The sequence below is a fragment of the Microcaecilia unicolor genome, chromosome 7 (assembly GCF_901765095.1).
Source record: "Microcaecilia unicolor chromosome 7, aMicUni1.1, whole genome shotgun sequence".
Classification (NCBI taxonomy): Eukaryota; Metazoa; Chordata; class Amphibia; order Gymnophiona; family Siphonopidae; genus Microcaecilia; species Microcaecilia unicolor.
Genome location: NC_044037.1, coordinates 139,435,449 through 139,463,428, shown reverse-complemented (window position 1 = coordinate 139,463,428; position 27,980 = coordinate 139,435,449). Strand labels below are relative to the sequence as shown.

Genomic DNA, 27,980 nt, shown 5'->3' with positions numbered 1-27,980 from the left:
GATCCCTGCAAAAACACCAATAGTGCACACAAAGAGACCAATTTCTACATCAGGAAAGAGAATAACCACAAATATCTGATTTTGATAAAAGACAATTTAAATACTTATCTGAAAAGTTTCTTTTCAGCCTTTTTAGGTGAAACAGACAAAGTTAAGGGTATACATGTAGTTCTACATTTGAATGTTGAATATGTTATTGCAGTTCTATTAAGCTTCACAGTAATTGTGAATTTGAGTTTATTGGAATGAAAATTTGCTTGCATTTGTATTTAATAAAGAAAGAGATAATTTGCAAATCTGAAAGTTTGGTCCTTCCATTTCAGGAACAAATCCTAAATTTAGATTCTTTTCCTCCTTTATTCTTTGAGAGTAAAGGACGAGGTTAGTTTATTTGTTCCACTCCCTCGGCTGTGAGTGTGTGTTCCCTGGATATTCGCCACGACTACAACCATCAGGTATCTGGGAGCACATCACTACAGTCCAGCCAAGAGGGGTGGTAACAGTATGCTTTTTCAAAACCGAGGTTGACAACAGACCCACCCTACACAAAACATAGCCCCAGACCATTTCAGCAATCACAGGAATCCTGACACTTGGAACCTCTTCGCTTTTGAAAGCAGGGTACGCGATTAACATATCTAACCTCTTTGAGCTGCAGCCCTGCATTCACTGTTGCTGGCTTCCAAGTCCCGGCCGGTACTTCGGTGGCCTGAAGGCTGAAGCAAGAACCTTGAGCTGCAAACCTCATGCTTGTGGCAGGCAAAACAAAAAACAGTATCAAACTGTGTGCGGGGCCATAGCCCTGCACGTGCTGCTGCCGGCTTCCTTCCTCCTCCCTCCCCTCAGGATTTAACTTCCCATTTTGGAGAGGGAGGAGGAAGGGAGCCGGCAGCAGCACGTGCAGGGCTATGGCCCCGCACACAGTTTCATACTGCTTTTTGTTTTGCTGCGAGGGTCAGATTCGGAGTGAGACGTCCCCGCCACAGGGCAGCTGGAGCTGACACTGCCAGGAAGGGACCTGAGCCATCCCAGCCCAAATTTTGGGAGCTGGTTGTTAAAGTTTAACAACCGGCTCCCAAAATTCTTTAAAAAATAACAAACAGCTCTGGCGAGCCGGCTCATCATCACACCACTGTACCTCCAGCCGAGCTGCAACACTGGCGGCAGAAATTTCCTTGTGACACCGGTCTGCATGCCACGGGGAACGGAGGTAAGGCAAGGCAGGCAGAGAACTCCAGTTTTTTTTTTTTTTTGCTGCGTGTGTGGCTGTGAGCAGAGCCAATGAGGCTGGAGCCCTGGCAATTTCCTTAAGCCTAAGACAGAATCGATTGGTGGATCAGGCGAAACTGGGTGGGCCTGAGCCATGATTAGGTGGGCCTGGGCCCACCCAGGCCCACCCGTAGCTACGCCCCTGCTTCACAGGGCCAGTCCTAGGGTTTCTGGCGCCCTCCTGCAGCCTATTACCCATCCAGGGGCGGGATCACTATGGCTCCGCCCCTACAGTAGTCACACCCCTTTTACTAGCCATGGCATCATTGAAAATATTACAACTGTCTTCCCTTCCCTCCCCTCCATCTATGTCCAACTATTCTCTCCCTGCCCTCCCCTCCATCCACCCATGTCCAGCAACTCCCCTGCCCTCCATCCATCTGTCCATCCATATCCAGCAATTCTCCTCTCCCCGGCTGCCCCCCTCTATCCATCCATCCATATCCAGCAATTCTCCTCTTTCCATATCATCATGCTGATCAATCCATAGACTGGTGGGTTGTGTCCATCTACCAGCAGGTGGAGATAGAGAGCAAACTTTTGCCTCCCTATATGTGGTCATGTGCTGCCGGAAACTCCTCAGTATGTTCTCTATCTCAGCAGGTGGTGGTCACACACAGCAGCAGCTCTGGCTAGGCCTCCAAGCCTAATTTTTAGGTTTTGTTGAGTGCCTGGGGTTGAGGGCTCTTCTTGAGCAAGTGCAAACCTGGTGGTGCCAGGTCCCTCCTTTTCTCCCCCCTCCCGCTGGCTCCGTTTAAAAAAAAAAAAAAAATTTTGAACGTCCTTAAAGGCGTTTATTTCGACGTTTATTTAAACGTTTATTGCAGCTACTCACTGGGACACCAGGTCGTTACAGCTCGGAGCGGAAAGCAGGTCATTTTTACCTTTTTATAGCGGGCAGGGGGTTCCCTGATTGATCTCCACGTGGCCTATGGCGTCGGAGGGCGAGGGCGCAAAGGGTCGCTCCCCAGATCGCTTGGGCGCTTCTAGAGGGGATGCGGGGGTCTTAAAGTCTGATTCGCCCTTGTTGGGTGACAGTTTCGTGACCGATGAGTGTCCCGGTCCTTCCTCCGGTGTGGCGGTTTTTCCCGCCATAAACGCCCATCCCCCGCTGCTCGCCTCCGCCATCTTGGCTGGCCACGCGGCTCGGACGGCTTCTTCTTGGGCCGCCCTTGAGGTGGGAGACATTAATGCCATGAACGCCCTTAATTTGGGCGACGGCACAAAAGCGGCTAAAGTTAAGCGCTGTTCTTCCCGCGCGGCTCCTTCGCGGAGTGTCGCGCCGGACGCCATCTTGGATGCGCAGCATGTCTCTCCCCCGCTCTTGCGAGCGCCGGTTGAGGGTGCGTCTAGGGCTGTAGCCCAGGCTGCGGAAGTGCACAGTCCGGGGGGTTTCTCCCCCGAGTTTGTTTTGCTGCTGCATCAGGCCTTCCTTATGCAAAACGCTGCCCCTGCTCCCTCGTCTGGTAAAGAGGTTGAGGCCCCCGGAGGTAAACGCCCTCGGGTTTATTCCCAGGCCTTGGAGGACTTTGTCTCCTCCGATGTAGATGAGGGCAGCGTATCTGAGTTCTCCCAACGGTCCTTTGCGGATTCCTTGGAGGAGACGGATCCCCGCTCGGATGGAGCGGATGACCCCTCTGCAGCGCGGCTCTTTAGCTCAGAGGATTTGCCCAACCTGTTAGTGCAGGCCATGGGCATTTTGAGGATTTCCTCTCCGGAGGACGTCTCTCCCTCAGCCCCTGTTGACTCTGCCATTATGCTGGGGTCGAAGCGCCCGCCTAGAACCTTCCACGTGCATGATGCCATGCACACCTTAATTTCGGCTCAATGGGATGTCCCGGAAGCGAGCCTTAAAGTGGCTAGGGCTATGTCCCGCCTCTATCCTTTGCCTGAAAGTGAACGTGAGGCCTATCTGTGGCCTACCGTGGATTCTTTAATCACTGCGGTGACTAAGAAAACGGCATTGCCGGTGGAAGGTGGCACGGCCCTAAAGGACGCCCAAGACAGAAGATTGGAGGCGGCCTTAAGGTCGTCCTTTGAGGCGGCTGCTTTAAGTTTGCAGGCCTCAGTTTGCGGCTCCTATGTGGCCAGGGTGTGCCTGACTATGGTGCAGCGGGCTTCCCCCTCGGATCATTCCTTGAGGGCGGATTGGCCGGCCCTGGAATCGGGCTTAGCCTATTTGGCAGACTTGCTGTATGATGTCTTGAGGGCCTCAGCTAAAGGCATGGCTCAGACAATCTCTGCGCGGCGGTGGCTTTGGCTGAAGCATTGGTCTGCTGACCACGCCTCTAAATCCCGCCTGGCTAGATTGCCTTTTAAAGGCAAGCTGCTCTTTGGGGTCGAGCTGGACAAAATCGTGACCGATCTCGGCACGTCTAAGGGCAAGAAGTTACCAGAGGTCAGGGCTCGGGCTAGTGCTCACCCCGGTACCTCCAGAGGACGGTTTCAGGAAGCCCGTCGGTACCGCCCGGGCAGGTCGGGCTCCTCTGCCCCCTCTTCCTTCAAGAGGAACTTCTCCCCCAAGCAGCATTCCTTTCGCAGAGACCGCCGTCCCGGAGGTGCTTCCTCCGGTCCTCCCCCAGGGTCTCGTACCCAATGACGGGGCCTTGGTCCACGCCCCAGTGCAGATTGGAGGACGGCTGTCCTCGTTTCTGGGCGAGTGGACCACAATAACTTCAGACGCTTGGGTGCTGGAAGTCATCAGAGACGGCTACAAGCTAGAGTTCTGCCGACCCTTAAGAGACGGGTTTGTACTCTCTCCCTGCAAGTCTCCGGTCAAAGCTGTGGCAGTGCAGCAGACTTTGGACAATCTGATCTGCCTGGGCGCGGTTGTTCCGGTGCCAGTAAATCAGCTTGGCAAGGGACGTTACTCCATTTACTTTGTGGTACCAAAGAAAGGAGGTTCTGTCCGGCCTATCCTCGACCTCAAAGGGGTCAATCGGGCCTTGAAAGTTCGGCACTTTCGCATGGAGACCCTCCGCTCTGTTATAGCGGCAGTGAAGGCAGGGGAGTTCCTGTCATCCTTGGACATCTAGGAAGCGTATTTGCATATTCCCATCTGGCCTCCTCATCAACGCTTTCTGCGTTTTGCAGTTCTGGGCCGACACTTCCAGTTCAGAGCCCTCCCGTTCGGGTTGGCTACTGCTCCGCGGACCTTCTCCAAAGTAATGGTGGTTATCGTGGCCTTCCTGAGAAAGGAAGGAGTCCAAGTCCATCCTTATCTGGACGACTGGTTGATCCGAGCCCCCTCTTATGCAGAGTGCGGCAAAGCTGTGAACCGGGTGGTTGCTCTTTTGAGCTCCCTGGGGTGGATCATCACCTGGGAGAAAAGCCAGCTGCACCCAACTCAGTCCCTGGAGTATCTGGGAGTTCGATTCGACACACAAGTGGGCAGAGTGTTCCTGCCAGACAATCGGATTGTCAAGCTTCAGGCTCAGGTGGACCAGTTCCTAGTAGCCTCTCCTCTTCGGGCTTGGGACTATGTGCAGCTGTTGGGCTCTATGACGGCCACGATGGAAGTAGTGCCCTGGGCCAGGGCTCACATGAGACCACTACAACACTCTCTGCTGCAGCGCTGGACTCCGATGTCGGAGGATTATGCTGTGCGCCTTCCCTTGGACCCAGCAGTGCGCAAGGCGCTGAGCTGGTGGACGCAGACAGACAAGTTGTCTGCAGGAATGCCTCTTGTGACCCCGGAGTGGATTGTCGTCACGACGGACGCCTCTTTGTCAGGCTGGGGAGCCCACTGCTTGGGAAGGACAGCGCAGGGGCTCTGGTCTCCTGCAGAGGCAAAGTGGTCTATCAACCTCCTGGAACTCAGAGCCATTCGGTTGGCGCTTTTGGAGTTCCTCCCGGTACTGGCGTTGAAGCCTGTACGGGTTCTGTCGGACAATGCCACGGCTGTGGCCTATGTCAACCGCCAGGGAGGTACCAAGAGCGCCCCTCTAGCCAAGGAGGCTATGAGTCTTTGCCAGTGGGCGAAAGCGAACCTGGAACAGCTGTCAGCGGCCCACATTGCCGGAGTTATGAATGTCAAGGCGGACTTTCTCAGTCGCCATACCTTGGATCCCAGAGAGTGGCAGCTATCGGTTCAGGCGTTCTTGGACATCACGAAGCGCTGGGGCCCGCCGAGCCTAGATCTGATGGCGTCATCGGCCAATTGCCAAGTGCCGCGCTTTTTCAGCAGAGGACGGGACCCTCGATCTCTGGGAGTAGATGCTCTCCTCCAACAGTGGCCAACACAGGAGCTTCTCTATGTGTTCCCGCCCTGGCCCATGTTGGGCAGAGTGCTAGACCGGGTGGCAAAGCATCCGGGCCGGGTAATCCTGGTGGGTCCAGACTGGCCCAGACGTCCCTGGTATGCGGACTTGATCAGGCTCTCAGTGGACGAACCTCTGCGACTGCCAGCGGAGCAGGGCCTGTTGCATCAGGGTCCCGTGGTGATGGAGGATCCCTCCCCCTTTGGTCTTACGGCCTGGCTATTGAGCGGCAGCGTCTGAGGAAGAAGGGCTTCTCAGACAAGGTCATCGCCACTATGCTGAGAGCGAGGAAGCGCTCTACTTCTACTGCTTACGCCAGGGTTTGGCGTACCTTTGCAGCGTGGTGTGAAGCAGGCTCACTTTCTCCCTTCACTGCTCCAATCTCTTCAGTGTTGGCGTTCCTGCAAAAAGGTCTGGAGAAAGGCCTGTCGCTCAGTTCCCTTAAAGTCCAGGTAGCGGCTCTGGCTTGCTTCAGGGGCCGCCTGAAGGGTGCTTCCCTGGCTTCGCAGCCAGATGTGGTGCGTTTTCTCAAAGGAGTTAATCACCTGCGCCCTCCTCTGCACTCGGTGGTGCCTGCGTGGAATCTCAATCTGGTACTAAGAGCCTTGCAGAAGCCGCCTTTTGAACCCTTGTCAAGGGCATCTCTGAAAGACCTGACGTTGAAAGCAGTCTTTTTGGTGGCTATCACTTCAGCCAGAAGAGTTTCCGAGCTCCAGGTGCTCTCATGTCGAGAGCCTTTTCTGTGGTTCACTGAGGCAGGAGTGACTATTCGCACAGTGCCTTCCTTCCTGCCCAAGATTGTTTCTCGCTTCCATGTGAATCAGCAGCTCTGTCTCTCTTCCTTTCGTAGGGAGGACTACCCAGAGGAGTACTCTGCTCTCAAATATCTGGATGTGAGACGAGTCATCATCAGGAAGTGACCAATGATTTCCGGAAATCGGATCATCTGTTTGTCTTGTTTGCAGGTCCTCGTAAGGGTCTGCAGGCTGCTAAGCCTACAGTGGCAAGATGGGTCAAGGAAGCCATTGCAGCGGCTTATGTGGCCGCGGGGAAGGTGCCGCCTATCCAGCTGAAGGCTCACTCCACTAGAGCTCAGGCGGCCTCGATGGCAGAGGCCAGGTCCGTCTCCTTGGCAGAGATATGCAAGGCGGCAACTTGGGCTTCGGCCCATACATTCTCCAAGCATTACCGCTTGACTGTGGCGGCACGGGCGGAGGCCCGGTTTGGAGCTTCAGTGTTGAGGTCAGGGATTTCTATGTCCCGCCCTGGGTGAGTACTGCTTCGGTACATCCCACCAGTCTATGGATTGATCAGCATGATGATATGGAAGGTAAAATTATGTATCATACCTGATAATTTTCTTTCCATTAATCATAGCTGATCAATCCATAGCCCCTCCCAGATATCTGTACTGTTTATATTCTGGTTGAATTTTAGGTTCAAGTTTAGTCTTCAGTTACTTCAGGAGGACTTCGTGTTCAAGTTTTTTCACTTGGATTCTTCAAGAGTTGAGACGAGTTTGTGTTACAGTGAGCTGCTGCATTCCTCTCCCCTCCGTTTTACGGGGCTGGATTGAGACTTAAATTCTGCCGGCACTCCCTCCCGCTTCGTGCGGCTGTAGGGCAGCTTTGTACCCCTCCCGCTTCGGCGGTGTTAGGGTCAGTCAGCTCCTCCCGTGGTTGCGGTTGCAGGATAAGCCAGATCCCCCCGCATCGGCGGGGTGGTGTCCCTCCCCCGCTCCGTGGGGATGAGCTGGACGGATTCCCCTCCCCCACTTGTGTGGGGATGAGCTGGGTTAATTCCCCTCCCCCGTTTCGGCGGTGGTGAGCTGGGCAGAGTGTCCCTTTGTGGGTGTAATTCTCTAAGTGCTGAGTCCTGCGGATGGAGCTTTGATATCGACATACTGAGGAGTTTCCGGCAGCACATGACCACATATAGGGAGGCAAAAGTTTGCTCTCTATCTCCACCTGCTGGTAGATGGACACAACCCACCAGTCTATGGATTGATCAGCTATGATTAATGGAAAGAAAATTATCAGGTATGATACATAATTTTACCTTCTCCCCTACCCTCCCCTCCATGTCCAGCAATTTCTCGTCTCTCCCTGGGCCCTGACCTCCCATCCATGTCCATCGATGCTCCTCTCTCCCCTTCCCTCCTCCATCCATCCATATCCAGCAATTCTCCGCCCTCCCCTCCATGTCTAGCAATTTCTCCTGTCTCCCTGGGCCCTGCCCTCCCATCCATGTCCATCGATCAATGCTCCTCTCTCCCCTGCCCTCCTGCTCCCATGTCCACCTGCCCGCCCTCTTCTCTGGTTTAAATCTTGTGTTTAAATTCACCTCCGACATCGCAGCAGCTGCGCAGCGTCAGTGAAAGCGCTGCTGCCGACATCTCCCAGCCTTCCCTTTGCTCGTTTGTTCCCTCTTCTGACCTCATTTCCTTGCAAGGGCGGGACATCGAGAAGGGAATGAACGAGCGAAGGGAAAGCTAGAGACGTCGGGCAGCAGCGCTTTCACTGATGCTGCGCAGCTGCTGCGACGTTGGAGGTAAATTTAAATATAAGATTTAAATGCCCTAGGGCGGCGCGGGTACCGGAGCAGGAAACCGAAGGCAGGACTGCTGTCGGGGTCCGGAAGCTGAGGTAAGCGGCGAGGGTCAACATGGCGCGGCGGCGCCCTCCTGCCATGCTTACTTCGCTTACTGGGTTGGACCGGCCGTGCTTCTTCATTTCTGGTCCTCAGCTTCTGCCTATTTTCTTCATCCATGTGCAGTTTTTCTCCTCTTTTCCTTTTCCCTCATCTCATCTCCTTCCTGACTCTTCCCTCCCCTCCATCCATGTCCAGCATTTCTTCTCTCTCCCCTCCTCTCCCCTGCCCTCCATCCACCCATGTCCAGCGACCCTTCTCTCCCCCTGCCCTGCATGCACCCATATCCAGCGACTCTCCTCTCCCCTGCCCTCCATGCACCCATACCCAGCGACCCTCCTCTCCCCTGCCCTGCATGCACCCATACCCAGCGAACCTCCTCTCCCCTGCCCTGCATGCACCCATATCCAGCGACTCTCCTCTCCCCTGCCCTCCATGCACCCATACCCAGCGACCCTCCTCTTCTCTGCCCTGCATGCACCCATACCCAGCGACCCTCCTTTCCCCTGCCCTGCATGCACCCATACCCAGTGACCCTTCTTTCCCCTGCCCTCCATTCACTCATGTCCAGCAGTGACCCTCCTCTCCCCTGCCCTGCATGCACCCATACCCAGCAACCCTTCTCTCCTCTCCATCCACCCATGCCCAGCGACTCCCTTCTTTCCCCTGCCACCCCCTCCCGAGTTGTTCAGCGAATTCTCCTCCCTCCCTCCCTCTGGATCCGGTCCCTCACCGACCTGACTTTGAATCACCCTGCCTTGTCCTTCGAATTCTTCGGGGCAGGCAGTCTTGCCTGCCCGCTGCCAGCGCTGACTCTCCCTCACTGCCGGATCGCACTTCAAAATGGCTGCCAAGACTTACAAGGGCGGTCTCCAAGACTTCAGCAGAAGTCTTGCGAGGCCGCCTCTGGAAGTCTCGGCAGCCATTTTTAAACGCAAACCGGCAGCGGGGGAGAGTCAGCACTGGCAGCGGGCAGGCAAGACTGCCTGCCCCGAAGAATTTGAAGGACAAGGGTGACTCTTCAGAGTCAGGTCGGTGAGGGACCGGATCCGGAGGGAGGGAGGAGAGCCGGCTCGCGCTTTTTAACAACTGGCTCGCAAGTCAGAAGAAAATTTAACAACCAGCTCTTGCGAGCCGGCTCCAGCACACCACTGTTCACGGGTATCCACAGCTGGTAGTTTTTCTCCCGTTTTGCACTTCATGTGTCTCCCCGCTAGGTTCCATCCTTCTTTATGTGGTGAACCCCAGTCCCCTGTTATGAAGTGCCCACCCATTCTCAGGGTTGCTGGGGGTGGGGAGGGGGGGAAGCCTGTATGCCCTGAATGTCTTTTCCACATTATTCAACACAGTCCTACAATCCTCCATAGTTATGGAACATTTCTCTATTCTATCCTGCAAACTATTTTCAAGGTGGCCATAGGTGCGTGCCTACCACAGCCTTGAGCCCTTAAGTCATGGTGAAGGAGAGGGGTTCTGGTTACAGTTCCTATTCTAAATTAGCTGCAGATGGCTACAGCCTGGTGCCTATATAATTCCCCTAGCCTGTGCCCTTCTGTACCTGATGTACTATATTGCAATTGTGATGAAGTAAACATCCATCTAATGCTTTTACCCTTGTTTTCCCTTTTCTCCTGAGCACTATATACCATTGCTGATACCTTCAATGTGAAAAGATGACCCAGCTGTTTGTAGCTCCTTCCTGGCACTCACCAATGAGGTTTGGTTGTGGGTAAGGGTGTCTGGCAATCAGAGAGCAAACATCGTCTATGCGTTACCTATGGTTTCTGCAAGTTTCTACTTGGCAGATCACTAGTGTTAGACAACATACCTATTATTTACACATCCAGTCTCCCCCCTTACCATACAGCCATGCAGTTTGGAAGGAACAGGTGGCCTTCTGTATGGCCACACTTATCACACATATATACCAAAGTTTCTCTGTCACAGGTCACCAGTCATGCAACCCAGATTGCTGCCTCCTCAAATCAACCCCAGCATTTGATAATATGTAGTGCACAAAGTAGAGACATACACCCTGTTATATAGAAAAATATGAAATGTGTATATAACAAAAACAAAAAAATGAACTATATACAATTTTGCCTTTTGAAGGGAGGCGTTATTCTCCCCCCTGAATGGCCCTCTGCAGCAGGCTAACGAGCAGCACCAGGAGCAGCCTCTGCACCCTGATGTGCTGCTTGTTAGCCTGCCACATTGCTGACACCTTCTGCTGCAACTGTTTTTGGCTATTCAACAGTTGCTGCAGGAGGCGCAGTGATGGGGGTGGGGATGGAGTAGAGAGGGCGGGCGGTGTTGGGCCCTCATCATCATCCCCCTCAAGGGGAGGTATGTCTGCCCGTGGATCCTCCTCGGCCTCGCCCTCCTCCTTAGCCTCCAACTCGGCCTCCACCGTGGCCTCCTCCTGCCGCCGCTGCAGCCCTGTGTATGTAACAGGATTGTATTAGAGATCAGCACATCCAACATGGCTTGCATAGTGCAGGAGCTGGCTGGCCTGAGGCGGGGGATGGGGAAAGGTGTGGTGAGCCCTGGGCTATACCCATGGGGTGTGAGATGCATGAGATGACATGACAGGGAACTCTGGATGCTGGTCTGACACAGAGTACACAGGGAGCCCACACTCATTGCTCAGCAGCATGTTTGCATTATGATTTGTGACTATGGTTGGCTGACCATTTTGGGTTTTTTTTTTTTTTTGGGGGGGGGGGGAAGCACATAACTTTAATATGAGGCAATGACATTCACTAAGAGTAGGACCTCAGACAGGAATACCATGAAACAGTATCCACCCCAGAAAGGGATACAGAAGTGAGGCATGTCATCTCATTCATCTCAGAGGATGACCGTTGGAAGTTGCAGCCACACTCATGGGAAGGTAGCTGCAACCTCAGGCCTTGATCTGGGACAGAGGTGTTAATGACTTACTAGTTGCCTATTAGCCACATGGAAACTGATAATCGTACAGCACATTTGCATTATTAAATACATTTACAAATGAGTACAGGTGCCCTGTTTATAATACTTACATCGAGCCCTGAGGCGCCATCTCACTGCCCTGATCATGTCAGGGCTCTCTCTTTTGGTTCTTCGAAACCTCCGCTGGAGGAATTCGAGGTCCCTCCAAATGCCAAATCTTCTGCAAGATATAAGTTTGTACACCAGGAATCAGGGAATGGCCCTTCTTGCCTTCAGCACACAAATTCATTTGGAAATCAAATAGGAGAAACTCACAACACTGATTGGGGGGGGGGGGGGGGGTTGGGACATTACATTGGTACAGATGATGTCATTGAGGTGGACATGAGGACAGAGAGTACCATTTGTGTGCAGTATTGTAGGGATGTGGGAATGTTTTTGCTTTCTATTACATAGATTCTATTAATGAATGTGCATGTACACATATCACTGATTACCCTTGAATGCACAGTTTGTGCTTACATTGCTGAGGGAGCTCTTATATGTGTAGCTACAGGAGGGGGCCCTGATAGCCCAGGAGGGGGGGGGGGTGAGCAAACACTTACCTCTCCAACCTGTATCTTATCTCACCCCATGCTTGGATGGAGAGAGTCCTGGGGGGCAGGTGGTGGTGGTGCCTGAATAGTAGGTGTCTGTGCTTGATGCACAGCCGCACCATGTAAAGTATTTCAGCTTGGCTGAAATTGGGCTCTCTGCGGAGAGACAAGTTTGTCAGTGAATAACCTTTGGAAAGCGTGCATCGCCTTATATGGACGCCCATGCATGATGGGTGGACTTACATGCACAGCTCCATATATGGACAGGTCAGTACGTGCACATCTTGGCATCTATAAAGGCTCCACACATGGATGGCCATGACGCATGGACGTTCATGGACTGTCGTCACGCGTGCGGGCCCTACGTGCGGAGTTTTCCTTATATGTGCGAGCTTCATATATACACAATAAAATATGTATGTTCCTTATATTTCCCATAGCTGCATGTTCCGCAAGTACAGTGCATGTAGTTGCGGACATCCAGGTACGGGGAAAATATAAGGAACATTGAGAAGTATAAAGTACAGTAACAAGCACACGTTTCTCACATAACTGCCATATTTTTCCTATACTTTGGGCATTTTCAACTGTGATAATGGAATGTCTAAGAGCGTCCTTTTTCCTATACTTTGGGCGTCCCTGATTTGGGCGTTTTCAACTGCAATAATGGAATGTCTAAGGGCGCCCATATTATTTTTCGATTATACCTACCTGATTTTGGCTGACTTCGTGAGGGCGCCCAAATTCAGATTTGGCTGACCTTTTGATTATGCCCCTCCATGGGGCTCATTTAAAAAAAAAGAAAAACGTACAAAAAGTGTCATAAAGCAGCATTTGGATGAATTTCTTCTTAAAACATGCAAATCTGTATTTTTGAAACCTATTTTGCAGATGTTTATCTATACAATTCAACTACATTGTGTCCAAATCACAAGGGTGGGCAGTGTCGTGGGTATTTCAAAGGCCGGATTAGGGCGTGCCAATCACGCGGACGTTTTACAGCCCTAATGGAACAAAACCATAACGTCTAGGGTGAAAATGTCAATGTTTTGTCTAGACCTGTTTTTCTAATGAATAAGACACAAAAAAGGTTTCCTAAATGACCAGATAGCCACTGGAGAGATTCAGGGATGACCCCCTTTCCTCCCCCAGAATTCACTGACCCACTCCCACCCCACCCCCACCCCAAATATGAACAAAAATAGTACTTCCCAGCCTCTACGACAGCTCAGATGTTATAGCCAGGTCCATTAGAACAGCATGCAAGTCCTTGGGGTAGTGTAATGGTCAGTGTGGGTCATAATCCACTCTACTTGTGGTGGAAACTGTGAGCCCTCCAAAACTCATCAAAGACCTACTGTACCCACATATAGCTGACCCCTTCACCCATAAGGGCTATTGTAGTAGTGTACATTTCTCCCTCTCACCCTCCATGCGGCATCTTACCCTCCTCGCCACCCTTATCAACAATTCACCCCTCCTCTCCCCATGTCCAACAATTCTCCCTCTCTCACCCTCCATGCAACAATTCTCCCTCTCTCACTCTCTATGCAGCCTCTTGCTCACCTCTCCACCCCTATGTCCATTTATTCTTCTCTCATCCCTCTCGCCCTCCATGCATCATCCTTCCCCTCTACCCTTACATCCAACAATTCTCCCTCTCTCATCCTCCATGCAGCCTCTCTCCCTCCCCTCTCACCCTTATGTCTAACATTTCTCCCTCTCTCACCCCTCCCACCCTCCATTGCCAATCAGCAATTCTCCCTCTCTCATCCCTCTCACCATCCATGCAGCATCTCTCCCTCCCCTCTCACCCTTATGTCCAACATTTCTCCCTCTCAATCCCCATGCAGCTCCTCTCCCTCCCCTCCAACCCTATGTCCAACATTTCTCCCTCTCTCACCCCTCACACCCTCCATGGCCAAGCAGCATTTCTCCCTCTCTCACCCTCCATGCAGCATTTTACCCTTCCTTCCACCCTTATGTCCAACTAATTATCCCCTCCCCTGATTCTCTTTAACCCCCCCCCCCCCCCGGCCGCACGCCCGCAGCATCTCTCATTCCCTACCCCACATCGCACCTTTTTATCATCAGGTTCCTGGAAGAGGCAGTGTGGAGGAAAGCAGGCTTGGTTCCCGCAGTCCTGCATCTCCCTCCATTAAGTGTCGCTCTTGAGTGAACAGGTCTCCTGCAGTGGCAGTGATTCTCACACGCTGCCTGCTGGTGCTGCTAAGCCGGAAGCCTCCTTTATGCTGCGTCCCGCCCCTAGTCAGAACAGGAAGTTGTGACAGAGGGAGCCGGGATGTGGCAGAAAGGAGGATTCTCCCTGGACAGCCTAATCTTGCAGTCACACAAGTGAAGTGACTCCTCCGTGACGTCACTGACCCAGACCAATGCCAAAGCTTAAACCTTTGTTTACATATTTACAGTAGCAATGTGCATGCATTCCCTCCTCTTACAGTGATATAAACTGTAAGTTACCTCCCCGTCGCAGTTTTTTTCTTTCTGCAATAACGGTCAGACCTTTTTGCGATCCAGTTCCATTCTCTCTTTAGATGCTGAAAATGTTTTGGCCCTCATTTTTTGAACTGGATACAAGCCATATATCTTAAACCTCTCGCATTTGTTGATGTCAATGGGGCTCTTTCTCTGTCTATTGCTGTCACTCTTTCATGTCAGTAACATTGTTTAATACAAAACGTAGGATCCTATACTCCATCTATCTTATGCCACAATGACTGCATAAATGGCAGGTGCAATTCTCTCCTTTATGCCTGCAGCCTAAACCAGGCCTTCCCTCTGACCAGTCCCCCAGAAGATATGGCACACATTTAATCTTTTTGGAAAATGATAACTACATACATCTCTAATTTAGTCCAGACAGCAATTCCATTAGATCCAGCTTTTATTCTTCTAGGAATGCCACCTCAGCATTAACTGTCTTGTATTGGCTGGGTGAAGTTTGGCGGGTAGCCAGAATGGAAAGGCTAGTTTGGCAACAAAAGCATCAGCCTTGGAGATATACTCAATTTGGTCACCTCTTTTTCGGTCTTCTCCACCTTCTTGAATTAATTTGCTTGGATGGTTTAATCCTTATTCCATTTATTATGCACACGCTTTCCTTATATGCTAATTATTAGGGCTGCACGCTAATTGCGATTAAAAAAGTTAATCGTGATTAATAATTTGACTTGTGCCTGCCTCCCTCCCCCCTGCACTTCCACACATGGTCCGGCATCTCCGCCCCCCCCCCCCCCCCCAAGACTGCCAGCGGCTCTCTCTTCCCTTGTCTTCCCACCTGGTTTTATCTTTTTCCATTTTCAGTAAAATCTTCAGCCCTGAAGTTATGGCACTTAAAAATTGCCTGCGGCCTGCACCGGGCCTTCCCTCTGACCAGTCCCAAACAGGAAGAAAGCCAGGGGGTGGGACAGGTCAGAGGGAAGACCCGATTCAGACCACAGGCAGCTTTTCAGTACCGCTGCTGTAGCTGCAGAGCCGAAGATTTTACTGAAAATGGAAAAAGATAAAACCGGGTGGCAAGAAGATGGAAGAGAGATCTGCCAGGAGGTGGGGGAGAGATGAAAGATTACATGCGGGTGGTGGAGGTGGGAATTAAATGAACTGCGGTTGGCCGTGGGGGAGGGAGGGAGAGACTGATAACCTTGGGTGGCTGTGGTGTGGGGGAGGAAGAGGGAATCTCAGGTGGTCATGGGGGGGAGGGAGAGAGGTGGTCATGGGGAAGAGGGTACCTCGTGTGGCCATAAGGGATGAGGGAGAGAGAACCTGAGGTGGCCATGGGGGGGGGGGGGGGGAGAAAGTGCCGGCATCAGCAGCTAGAGGCACCCCACTGAATTCCTCGCTCAGGAGGTAAGGGGCTGCTTTGGCAGTGGATTTCTTTGACTGGCGGGGCTTCAGCATCTCCAGCAGCAAAGGTATGATATCTAATTTGGGGAGGAGGAGTTGCAGGCCCCCCAGTCCATCTCTGTGCCCCCCCCCCCCCCCCCCAATGGACTGTTGGATATGTTCCACATTTAATCGTGAGATTAAAACTTTTAATTGTGCGATCATTCCTGATTTAAAATTTTGATCAAATGCAGCCCTACTATATATAAATAGCTCGAACACTGGGGAACTTAATGGATTGAGATAACACTTCCTTCCCCCCCTACCTTTTTGTCTCTGGTTCACTTTTTCCTGATGTTCTCATTGTTGGTTCATTTAATTATAACAATGTTTGCTTTTATATTCAGCTTTATTGCTTGACTTATGTATATGTTTTATCAATATTCTGCTGCACTGATAATTTCTTTGTTATGTTTCTTATAACAATACAATTATTTGCAATTTAAAAAAACACCTAAAATAAAAGCCTTAATTATAATAAAGAAGAAAGCTGGTATTTTTGTGAAATGTCCTGTAAACTTTCAATGGTTCATTTTGTTTTCCAGGGAACTTATATAGCCAATTACATAATGGATGACTTGAAGAGAGATCCCTTATATTGCCTGGATAATAACCATACACATCTGATCCTGGTGGACAATGGCTCTCACGGACATCCCACCATAGAAGCTGAACTTCGAGCTCAGCTAGAAAAATACATATCTGAGCTCACTGTGCCAGGTTTGTTAGTAATCTCATATCACTTGCTGCTGTAATACTGACTACTTATTTTAGCTGTGAAGAGATATTTATTAATATTTATCAATGTATTATTTTTTTATTTATCATTTCTTTACTTACTTTATTAATGGTGACTTTTCCAATAGAGAATTTATGACCACCTAATCTTAATTTTCAGATTGCTAACCCTGTTTTATGTGTCTCTGTCAGAATTCTAACTTACATAAGTACATAAGTACATAAGTAGTGCCATACTGGGAAAGACCAAAGGTCCATCTAGCCCAGCATCCTGTCACCGACAGTGGCCAATCCAGGTCAAGGGCACCTGGCACGCTCCCCAAACGTAAAAACATTCCAGACAAGTTATACCTAAAAATGCGGAATTTTTCCAAGTCCATTTAATAGCGGTCTATGGACTTGTCCTTTAGGAATCTATCTAACCCCTTTTTAAACTCCGTCAAGCTAACCGCCCGTACCACGTTCTCCGGCAACGAATTCCAGAGTCTAATTACACGTTGGGTGAAGAAAAATTTTCTCCGATTCGTTTTAAATTTACCACACTGTAGCTTCAACTCATGCCCTCTAGTCCTATTATTTTTGGATAGCGTGAACAGTCGCTTCACATCCACCCGATCCATTCCACTCATTATTTTATACACTTCTATCATATCTCCCCTCAGCCGTCTCTTCTCCAAGCTGAAAAGCCCTAGCCTTCTCAGCCTCTCTTCATAGGAAAGTCGTCCCATCCCCATTATCATTTTCGTCGCCCTTCGCTGTACCTTTTCCAATTCTACTATATCTTTTTTGAGATACGGAGACCAGTACTGAACACACTCCAGGTGCGGTCGCACCATGGAGCGATACAACGGCATTATAACATCCGCACACCTGGACTCCATACCCTTCCTAATAACACCCAACATTCTATTTGCTTTCCTAGCCGCAGCAGCACACTGAGCAGAAGGTTTCAGCGTATCATCGACGACGACACCCAGATCCCTTTCTTGATCCGTAACTCCTAACGCGGAACCTTGCAAGACGTAGCTATAATTCGGGTTCCTCTTACCCACATGCATCACTTTGCACTTGTCAACATTGAACTTCATCTGCCACTTGCACGCCCATTCTCCCAGTCTCGCAAGGTCCTCCTGTAATCGTTCACATTCCTCCTGCGACTTGACGACCCTGAATAATTTTGTGTCATCGGCGAATTTAATTACCTCACTAGTTATTCCCATCTCTAGGTCATTTATAAATACATTAAAAAGCAACGGACCCAGCACAGACCCCTGCGGGACCCCACTAACTACCCTCCTCCACTGAGAATACTGGCCACGCAATCCTACTCTCTGCTTCCTATCTTTCAACCAGTTCTTAATCCATAATAATACCCTACCTCCGATTCCATGACTCTGCAATTTCTTCAGGAGTCTTTCGTGCGGCACTTTGTCAAACGCCTTCTGAAAATCCAGATATACAATATCAACCGGCTCCCCATTGTCCACATGTTTGCTTACCCCCTCAAAAAAATGCATTAGATTGGTGAGGCAAGACTTCCCTTCACTAAATCCGTGCTGACTTTGTCTCATCAGTCCATGTTTTTGTATATGCTCTGCAATTTTATTCTTAATAATAGCCTCCACCATCTTGCCCGGCACCGACGTCAGACTCACCGGTCTATAATTTCCCGGATCTCCTCTGGAACCTTTCTTAAAAATCGGAGTAACATTGGCTACCCTCCAGTCTTCCGGTATTACACTCGATTTTAGGGACAGATTGCATATTTCTAACAGTAGCTCCGCAAGTTCATTTTTTAGTTCTATTAATACTCTGGGATGAATACCATCAGGTCCCGGTGATTTACTACTCTTCAGCTTGCTGAACTGACCCATTACATCCTCCAAGGTTACAGAGAATTTGTTTAGTTTCTCCGACTCCCCCGCTTCAAATATTCTTTCCGGCACCGGTGTCCCCCCCAAATCCTCCTCGGTGAAGACCGAAGCAAAGAATTCATTTAATTTCTCCGCTACGGCTTTGTCCTCCTTGATCGCCCCTTTAACACCATTTTCGTCCAGCGGCCCAACCGACTCTTTGGCCGGTTTCCTGCTTTTAATGTATCTAAAAAAGTTTTTACTATGTATTTTGCTTCCAACGCTAATTTCTTCTCAAAGTCCTTTTTTGCCCTCCTTATCTCCGCTTTGCATTTGGCTTGGCATTCCTTATGATCTATCCTGTTACTTTCAGTTGGTTCTCTTCTCCACTTTCTGAAGGATTGTTTTTTGGCTCTAATGATTTCCTTTATCTTACTGTTTAGCCACGCCGGCTGACGTTTAGTCTTTTTTCCCTTTTTTCTAATACGTGGAATATATTTGTCCTGAACCTCCAGGATGGTGTTTTTAAACAGCATCCACGCCTGATGCAAGTTTTTTACTCTGCGAGCTGCTCCTTTCAGTCTTTTTTTCACCATTTTTCTCATTTGTCGTAATCACCTTTTCTATAGTTAAACGCTAGCGTACTTGATTTCCTAGTTCACTTCCTTCAATGCCAATATCAAAACCGATCATATTATGATCACTGTTATCAAGCGGCCCTCGTATCGTTACCCCCTGCACTAGATCATGAGCACCACTAAGGACTAAGTCTAGTATTTTCCTTCTCTTGTCGGCTCCTGAACTAGCTGTTCCATGAAGCTGTCCTTGATTTCATCAAGAAATCTTATGTCCCTTGCGTGTACAGATGTTACATTAACCCAGTCTATATGCGGGTAATTGAAATCCCCCATTATTATTGTGTTGCCCAGTTTGTTTGCGTCCCTGATTTCCTTTAACATTTCCGCATCCGTCTGTTCGTCCTGGCCAGGCGGACGGTAGTACACTCCTATCACTATCCTTTTCCCCTTTGCACATGGAATTTCAATCCACAGTGATTCCAAGGAGTGTTTTGCTTCCTGCAGAATTTTCAATCTATTTGATTCAAGGCTCTCGTTAATATACAATGCTACCCCTCCACCAATCCGATTCACCCTATCACTACGATATAATTTGTACCCCGGTATGACAGTGTCCCACTGGTTATCCTCCTTCCACCAGGTCTCAGAGATGCCTATTATATCTAATTTTTCATTTAGTGCAATATATTCTAACTCCCCCATCTTATTTCTTAGGCTCCTGGCATTCGCATATAGACATTTCAAACTATGTTTGTTGTTCCTAAGTACATCATGCTTAGTACTTGACAGTATTAATTGGCAATCTTTTGTCTGATTTTTATTGTTATTTAAAGATACCCGATCTACTACAATCTCTTTTGCAACCTCACTATCAGGATACTCTATCTTCCCTGTTATGGTGATATCTTTGAAAGATACCTTATCCCGAACCATGCTCTTTTGAGCGACTGTCGGCCTTCCCCCCATTTCTAGTTTAAAAAGCTGCTCTATCTCCTTCTTAAACGCCGATGCCAGCAGCCTGGTCCCACTCTGGTTAAGATGGAGCCCATCCTTTCGGAATAGGCTCCCCCTTCCCCAGAATGTTGCCCAGTTCCTAACAAATCTAAAGCCCTCCTCCCTGCACCATCGTCTCATCCACGCATTGAGACTCTGGAGCTCTGCCTGTCTCTTGGGCCCTGCGCGTGGCACAGGTAGCATTTCAGAAAATGCTACCCTGGAGGATCTGGATTTCAGCTTTCTACCTAAGAGCCTAAATTTTGCTTCCAGAACCTCTCTCCCACATTTTCCTATGTCATTGGTACCCACATGTACCAAGACAGCGGACTCCTCCCCAGCACTATCTAGAATCCTATCTAGGTGACACGTGAGATCCGCCACCTTCGCACCAGGCAGGCAAGTCACCAGGCGATCCTCACGTCCACCAGCCACCCAGCTATCTATATGCCTAATGATCGAATCACCAAGTACAACAGCTGTCCTAACCTTTCCCTCCCGGGCAACATTTGGAGATATATCCTCGGTGCGAAAGGATAATACATCCCCTGGTGGGCAGGTCCTGGCTACAGGAGTACTTCCTACTTCACCAGGGTGATGCTCAGTGCAACCATACACACATAGGTACACCCAGTTTGGGCTCAGGCCCATCCAGCAGTAGTGCACATTTAACATCACTGGCGTGGAGGGGAGCAGGCTGGGCTCCCGTGGTCCCTCCCCCCTCTGTTGCATGAACAGGTTCCCCAGTAGCAGCAGCGATCCCCCAAAGATGCCTGGTGCTAAGCCAGAAGCCTTCTTTCCTCTGCATCCTATCCCTCTCTGTTGCAACTTCCTGTTTCTGACAGGCCGCGGCAGAAAGGAGAATTCTGGCTTAGCGGCAGGCAGCGTGTGGGAATCGCTGCTGGGAACCTGTTCAAGTAAGAATGATGATTAAGGGAGGGATATGCAGGACCTGCTCCCCTCCATTCTGCTGCTGCCGGGGACCCGTTCATAGGAGAGTTGTGAGGTGTGGTAGGGAAGGAGAGATGCTGCAAGGTGGGGGGGGGGAGGATGATACAGAGAGAATTGCTGGACATGAGATGGGGAGGGGAGAACTCTTGGACATAAGGGTGGAGAGGAGAGAAAGATGCTGCATGGATGGTGAGAGGGGCGAGAAAGGGAGAAATGTTGGACATGGGATGGGGAGGGGAGAACTGTTGGACATAAGGGTGGAGAGGAGAGTGAGAGGCTGCATGAAGGGTGAGAAGGATGAGAGAGGAAGAAATGTTGGACATAAGGGTGGAAGGTGAGGGAGGGAGAAATGTTGGACATAAGGGTAGAGAATGGGAGAGGGAGAAATGTTGGACATAAGGGTGGAGGGGAGGGTGAGGCTGCATGGAGGGTGTGAGAGAGGGAGAAAGTTTGGACATAGGAGGGGAGGGATAGATGCTGCATGGAGGGTGAGAGAGGGAGAAATGCTGGACATAAGGGTTGAGGGAGGGGGAAATGGTGCACAAAAGAGAGAAGCAGAAATTTTGGACAAAGTATTGGACAGGAAGAAGGGAGAAAATGCTGCATGGGGGTGGAGGAATAGAGATTTTGGACACAATGGAGGGAAAGAGAGAGATGGTGACCAATAGGAGAGAGGGAGAGATTTTGGACATGGGGTAGATGAGAGGGAGGGAGAGATACACAGGAGGTGGAGAGGTGAGAAAGAGGGAGATGTTGGATCCAGGAGCAGAAGGGAATGATGGAGAGATGCCGGACAGTGGAAGTGAGGGAAGAGAGAGGGATAAATGCTGGAGAAATGGGGGAGTGAGCAGGAGGGAAGGGATAAAGGACAAGGAGATTTCAGGCTACAAGAGGAGAGAAAGAGGGAGCAGCTGCTGGGCTAGAAGAGTGAATGGGGATGGGAAACCATGTGGGAGAGACCAGGAGGGGGAGGCAAGGAAATGAATGGCAGGATAGTGATTACAGAGAGTAGAAATATGGTAATGGGGATTAGATTAAAGATGAAAGAGAATAGAGGGCTGGGGAAGGTCTGAGATGAGTAATGGGAGAGCTAGTGGGTGAGAGAAGATGGAAATTTGATAGGTGGCTGAATAGTAAAAAGGAGGAGAAGGATGAGAGAGGAAAGAGCTAAAAAGGAACCGTTAATATGTCAGAGGAGGTGTAGTGAAGGAACAGACAGGAGAGAGGAGAAAAGACATATGGATAGCACCCACTTGAAGGAGAATTAGTAGACGACAGACAGGAAAGCAGACAAGAGAAACCAGAACCAACATGATGGAAATGCATTAAATGGAATATGTTAGCTATGGGACATGTGCATAGTAAATGTCTTTGTATTGTGTTCAATAGAAAAGGAAATGCATTTCTGTTTTTCCTTTCTCCAGTGTTGCAGTACATGCTAAGCTTAACGTCTTGGGGTTCCCAGCTCAATTTTTGTCTAAATATTTTTTATTTCTAATTTGTAATCCCTTGTTCTGTATTTGTTGAGGGTCTGTTGGTATGTTGATCAAGTCTCTACAGTTCTGTAATCTGCATTCTCAGATAAGTGGATTGGTCACTGTTTTGCTGTCTTTAAAAAAGAAATTTGTTGCAGAAGTGCATTTTTATGTAAAAGATAAAATAAGACATTGGATGCAAATGATAATTGGAGAGTGTCAGATCTAGAATAGGAGTGCACTATAGGAAATCCAATAGTTCATTGTAGAGCCATATATGATGCCTCGTCTTTAAAAATTAAACAAAAATTACATACGTTGATACAATAAATTGATTCATAGTGTGTTTGGTTAGTAAGCATTTTGATATTGTTGCCACGTGGAGGGGCATTTTCGAAAGGGACGTCCAAGTTGCGATTTGGACGTCCTTGCAAAATGTCCAGATCCAGGGGTGGGGAAACCCGTATTTTTGAAATAAGATGAACGTCCATCTTCGTTTCAAAAATACCGTCAGGGACGTCCAAATCCTTAAATGTCGCCGTCCTTAGATTTGGACGTCCCTAGACATGGACGTTTCTGATTTTTGGTGATTTTCGAAACCAAAGACATCCATGTCAAAAACGTCCAAATGCAAGCCATTTGGTCGTGGGAGGAGCCAGCATTTGTAGTGCACTGGTCCCCCTGACATACCAGGACACCAACCGGGCACCCTAGGGGGCACTGCAGTGGACTTCATAAATTGCTCCCAGGAACATAGCTCCCTTACCTTGTGTGCTGAGCCCCCCAAAACCCAACTGTACACCACTACCATAGCCCTTACGGATGAAAGGGGGCACCTAGATGTGGGTTTGTGGTGGGTTTGTGGTGGGCTCGCTGTTTCCTCCACAAATGTAACAGGGAATGGGGTTGGGTCTGCCTGTCTGAAGTGCACTGCACCCACTAAAACTGCTCCAAGGACCTGCATACTGCTGTCATGGACCTGAGTATGACATCTGAGGCTGGCACAAAATATTTTGAAAGATGTTTTTTGAGGGTGGGAGGGGTTTGGTGACCACTGGGGGAGTAAGGGGAGATCATCTCCGATTCCCTCTGGTGGTCAATTCGGGCACCTTTTTGTACCTTAGTCATAAGAAAAGCAGATCCGGGTGAAAACGTCCAAGTGCTCGTCAGGGACGTCCTTGTTTTTTTCGATTATGGGCAGGGCTTTTTTTGAGGGGGTACTTGGGGGTACTGAGTACCGGCACCTTTTCCATTGTCTGCTAAAATTGACCCATGGACCCCAAGTTTTAATGAAAGACTTCAGGCTCTACACACCAATTCTGCCTTGTCATAGGTTCTTTGGCTGGTTGCCGGGGGCCTGGCTATTGTGGGGTGGGTCCCTCAGTTCTCACCCCACCCATGAAGGGTGCCCTAGCATTTGAGTACCGGCACCTTTTTTGTTAGAAAAAACAAACTGATTATGGGTCAAGGTCGTCCAAGTGTTAGGCATGCCCAAGTCCCGCCTTTGCTACACCTCCGGCATGCCCCCTTGAACTTTGGCCATCCTTGCGACGGAGTGCAGTTGAAGACGTCCTAAATCGAGCTTCGATTATACCGATTTGGATGTCCCTGGGAGAAGAATGCCCATCTTCCGATTTATGTCGAAAGATGGAAGTCCTTCTTTTTCGAAAATGAGCCCGGCAGTGTGCACTCCTGTACCCCTTGTGGTGTGATAGTAATGGCAGGTGGTGAAATTGAATGGGAGGCAGATGGTGAAATTGAATGGGAGGGCAGGCTGATTGAGGGAGGCTGTGGGTCGTCTGTGGCCATCCTGACGTGTCCGGGCTTGCAGGGACGCTTTTCGTTGGAGGTGCGAGGGGGCAGAGCGGCGGTAGCGGTGGCGGCGGTTTCGGACTGCTGTTGTGTCAGGCAGCCGCTTTGGAGTGAGGAGATGGGAGCGGCGGAGTCTGGGCGGCAAGTTGGGGCCATGTCTGGCTTCGTTTCAGGCTGCAGCAGTGAGCTTCGGGAAGCGACGATTTTGGCAGCCGCATTAGAGGTTTGAAGGGAGAGAGGAGGCGGAGTGAATCAGCTGTTCGGTGGTGCTGGGGCGAGCGGGAGAGTCAGAGCCAGGGCAAAGAAGCCCTGGGAGGAGTCTGGGCTCTGATTGGCCCTGCGTCTGCGTCTGACGTCATGATGTCGGATGTGCGTTTTCGACGCAGGGCCTGAGGATCTCCATTTTCTTAGTGAACTGGCTCTTTTAAGCTACAGAGCCGGTTCTGAAGGCAGAAGAAGACCGGAGATGGTTTGGGAAAGCTGGGGGAAGTGCTCCGGTGCACTTTCCCAGCATTTTTATTTTATTTTAAGGGCGGCTAGCCACGAAGTTGGCACTGCACGCGCCGGAAGTGTGAGGAGCCGGGTGCAGAAGCGGGCACGAGCCAGATGCTAGCTCGTGGACGGAGTTGATAGGAGGCTCATGCCAGAGAGAATAAGGAGGATTTTCAGGCTCTAAGGAGGAAAAAGGCACTACTATTTACATTAATTTGAAATGTAGTCTATATGTATAGATTCAAAAAGTGTTCATTTAAATTCAAACATGCTATGTTTATGTGCTGGGGGAGGGGTTTAAAGTGTTGGAGGCTTATGCTGGTGGCTTGAGCTGGGGAGTGGGTTCTAAACTTTACAGTTAGGCAGTTGGGAGGTAAGGGAACAACTGTGCAGACGTATGTTAGGTGTAAACTCCCTAGTCGTGGAGCAGGTAAATTACAATAATTAAAGAAATAAATATATATGAATGTCACAGTTTCAAATAGGGTTCCCAAATAAACTCCACACAACCAAGGGATTTAACAAGAAAAAATATTAAATGGTTTATTAAATGATAAAATAAATAGAAACACTTGTTGGTTATGTTCCTAAATGTTGGCACCAATGACTAAGCTTTGATGGTATTAGATAAAGCTAGTGCAAGGTGTTGAATACTTTGTGGTAAGTTACAAAGGAAATAAATATAATAACATGTTCAAAATTACAATCACAGTTACCAAGACCCCCAACCCCACTTCTGCAATAACACAAAACATCCCAAACATGTATACAGCTCTAATTATTGCACTCAGATCTGATATATATTTTTTTGCAGTTTGTGTGCACACAATAATGTTACCGGTATATCAAATCTTCGCTAGCATCGCTGCTTTCTTGCGTTGGGTACCTTGGTCTTCTCTACATCCACGTCTTCTCGGTTGGCGAGGTCAGCTCACCGGCTCAGGAACTCCAGGATACCTACTGCTCTGACTCAAAAAACTCAAAAAAGGAAAACCCTGACTTTCTGTGCTCGGTGTATGTGCTAACCTCAATCAGTAGTTTCTTTGGCAAGGAACTTGTGGACTAACTAGATTCAAATAATACAGATAAGCAGGAGAAATTCCTATCTAAACCGCCCAAAACATGACCCCTTTTCTTTTGTTCTGCTATACCACCACCCTCTAATCCCACTGATGGACTGCTAAACTAAATCTCATAAAGGCAGGCAGACTCTTAAATGCAGACCCTCCCAGGGCTCAAGGGCAGGCTTAGGCTGGGCAGTTTTCTTCCCAGGACAGGCTTCTGTCTGTATTTTCCTGAGGCAGGCACTCAAAGAAAAACAGTTACTATGTTACTATGTTAGTCTGGGCACTCAGTGCAAGGGGGGGGGGGGGGGGTTGTCTCTCTCTCTCTCTCTCTCTCTCTGTGGACACTCAAACCAGCAAGCTTCTGGGCTGGATCCTCCTGAGGCAGGCACTCAAAAAAAAAACAGTTCCTTTTAAGTCTGAGCACTCAGTGCAAGGGGGGGGGGGGGTTGTCTCTCTCTCTCTTCTTGTGGGGCTTCTTCCCTCTCCGGATAAGCCTCTTCTTTACAGGGCAGACAGTCTCACGGCCGGCTTTCTCCTCTCTGGACAGGCAAACACTCACACGGAGGAATGCGCTGGGGGGACTTCTGGGATTCAGGGACCTCACCAAGCTGCTCTTTCTTCAGCTCTGCACTGCTCCCAACACACTCCAGACCCCCTTTTCCTCCTCCTCTGTTCCTGCCTGCTTTAGTGCCCCCCCTCCCCCCCCCCCCCCCCCCCCACTTATAGGACTCACAGCTCCCTCTCTTCATCCCTCTCGTCAGTGGATCCTTCTCTTCCAGCTTGCAGCTGTCTCTTCTTGCCAGAGAATGCCCTTCTCTGCCGCAGCTTGTACACTCCTGCCTGGATTCGATTTTCTTTTGCCCTCAGACCATGCTTGCAGCCTCCATTCTTTGTCTGGCTTGCCTTTCTTCTCCACTCAGACCATGCTTTCAGCCACCTTTTTGTCTGGGCTCAGACTTCCTCCCTCAGAGCATGCTTTCCTTTCAGCCATCTCTTTTTTGGGGGGTTGCCTCTTGCATTTCTTCTCTTTCTTCTTCCCAGGCTGCCTTGCTTGATTCTTTAAAACTTTTTCTTTGTTCCATCCCTCCTGTCCCCCTGGATTGGCTTGAAATTCGCGCCAATCTAAGGGTCAGACTGCCTCCTGCCACCTCATTGGTCCAAATTCGTGCCCTTTAGCAGATCCTGGCTCCTATTGGCTGCCTTCCACACTGCCCATCCTCTAATTCCCAGCTTGCCCTGGGGCCTCATACAGCAAATCAGAAGCTTTGTAACAAGCTCCACTGCCCATCCTCCCACAGCTTCAACCTCGTGAAACTTTAAACACACCTCCAGCAGCCATGGACACCTGAGTTCTTTGTACAACAGTGCTGGACAGTGTTGCCAGGTGGGCGGTTTTACCGCCCAATTGGGCGGTTTTCCGCGACCCGCCGCGGGAAATTTTTGCCCGCGGCGGGTTGCGGTTTTTTGGGCTGGTTTTTGTGCTTCGGGCGGTTTTTTTAGGTGGCTTTTTCGGCCGCGGTGGGCGGGGTTAGTGACGTTTTTGGGCGGGGTTAGTGACGTGGGAGGCGGGGTTAGTGACGTGGGAGGCGGGGTTAGTGACGTGGGAGGCGGGGTTAGTGACGGGGAAGGCGGGGTTAGTGACGGGGAAGGCGGGGTTAGTGACGGCGGGGGCGGGGTTGATGACGGCGGGGGCGGGGGTGATGACGCGGGGGCGGGGGTGTCAGGGGCGGGGTTTGAGTTTGGGCGGGTTTTGGGCTGGATTTTGGGCTCCTTTAGGCTGGAAAAATATTTTCCACCTGGCAACCCTGGTGCTGGAGCATTTTAAACACTTTAAACATTTTAACTAAAAGGTGTCAGTGCTGTGCTGCCCTGAGACCTCTGTACCTCCCTGTCCTCTGCAGGATGCCCCCCTCCCAGGAAAAAAAAAGGGGGGGGGGACAAGGTAAAGGCTTCTCTTTTTTCTATATTTACATTAGGTGTCTGTGTACAGTTTTAGAGAAAATCTGTTTAAAAACAGATATGGGAGTATTTTAAAGGCTATTTATGAGTGTGAAGTGAGTGACTGAGATTAATTACTTAAAAAGCCTGACACGTTTTAGAGGCTTTTAGGGAGGTGACTGAGCTGTTTGAGAATCTGTGAGGACAGAAATGAAATGACACCATAAATCCTGCCAGAAGGTCAATGTTTTGAAGAGCTGGTAAAACAGGATTATTTAGTAAAGTGTCATATTTAATATTTTCAGCAAAAGTGCTGACTGTAAGTGTACTCCAAAGTTCTATCAACTCTAATGGGTTTGAGGAAGAGATTTAAAATTGAAAAGCTTCACTGAAGTTTTAAATAATTATTTGAAAGAGAATAAGTACATAAGTACATAAGTAATGCCATACTGGGAAAAGACCAAGGGTCCATC

At 49.7% G+C, this 27,980-nt stretch overlaps 1 protein-coding gene across 1 annotated transcript in view; it reads left to right on the top strand.

The window, feature by feature from the left end:
- The window catches only part of TRPM8 (transient receptor potential cation channel subfamily M member 8), a 1,843,971-nt gene that overhangs the window by 592,288 nt on the left and 1,223,703 nt on the right, over positions 1-27,980 (top strand). The window contains 1 exon segment of the mRNA XM_030210821.1: positions 16,156-16,330. Within this exon segment, the coding sequence (XP_030066681.1) occupies positions 16,156-16,330 (175 nt within the window).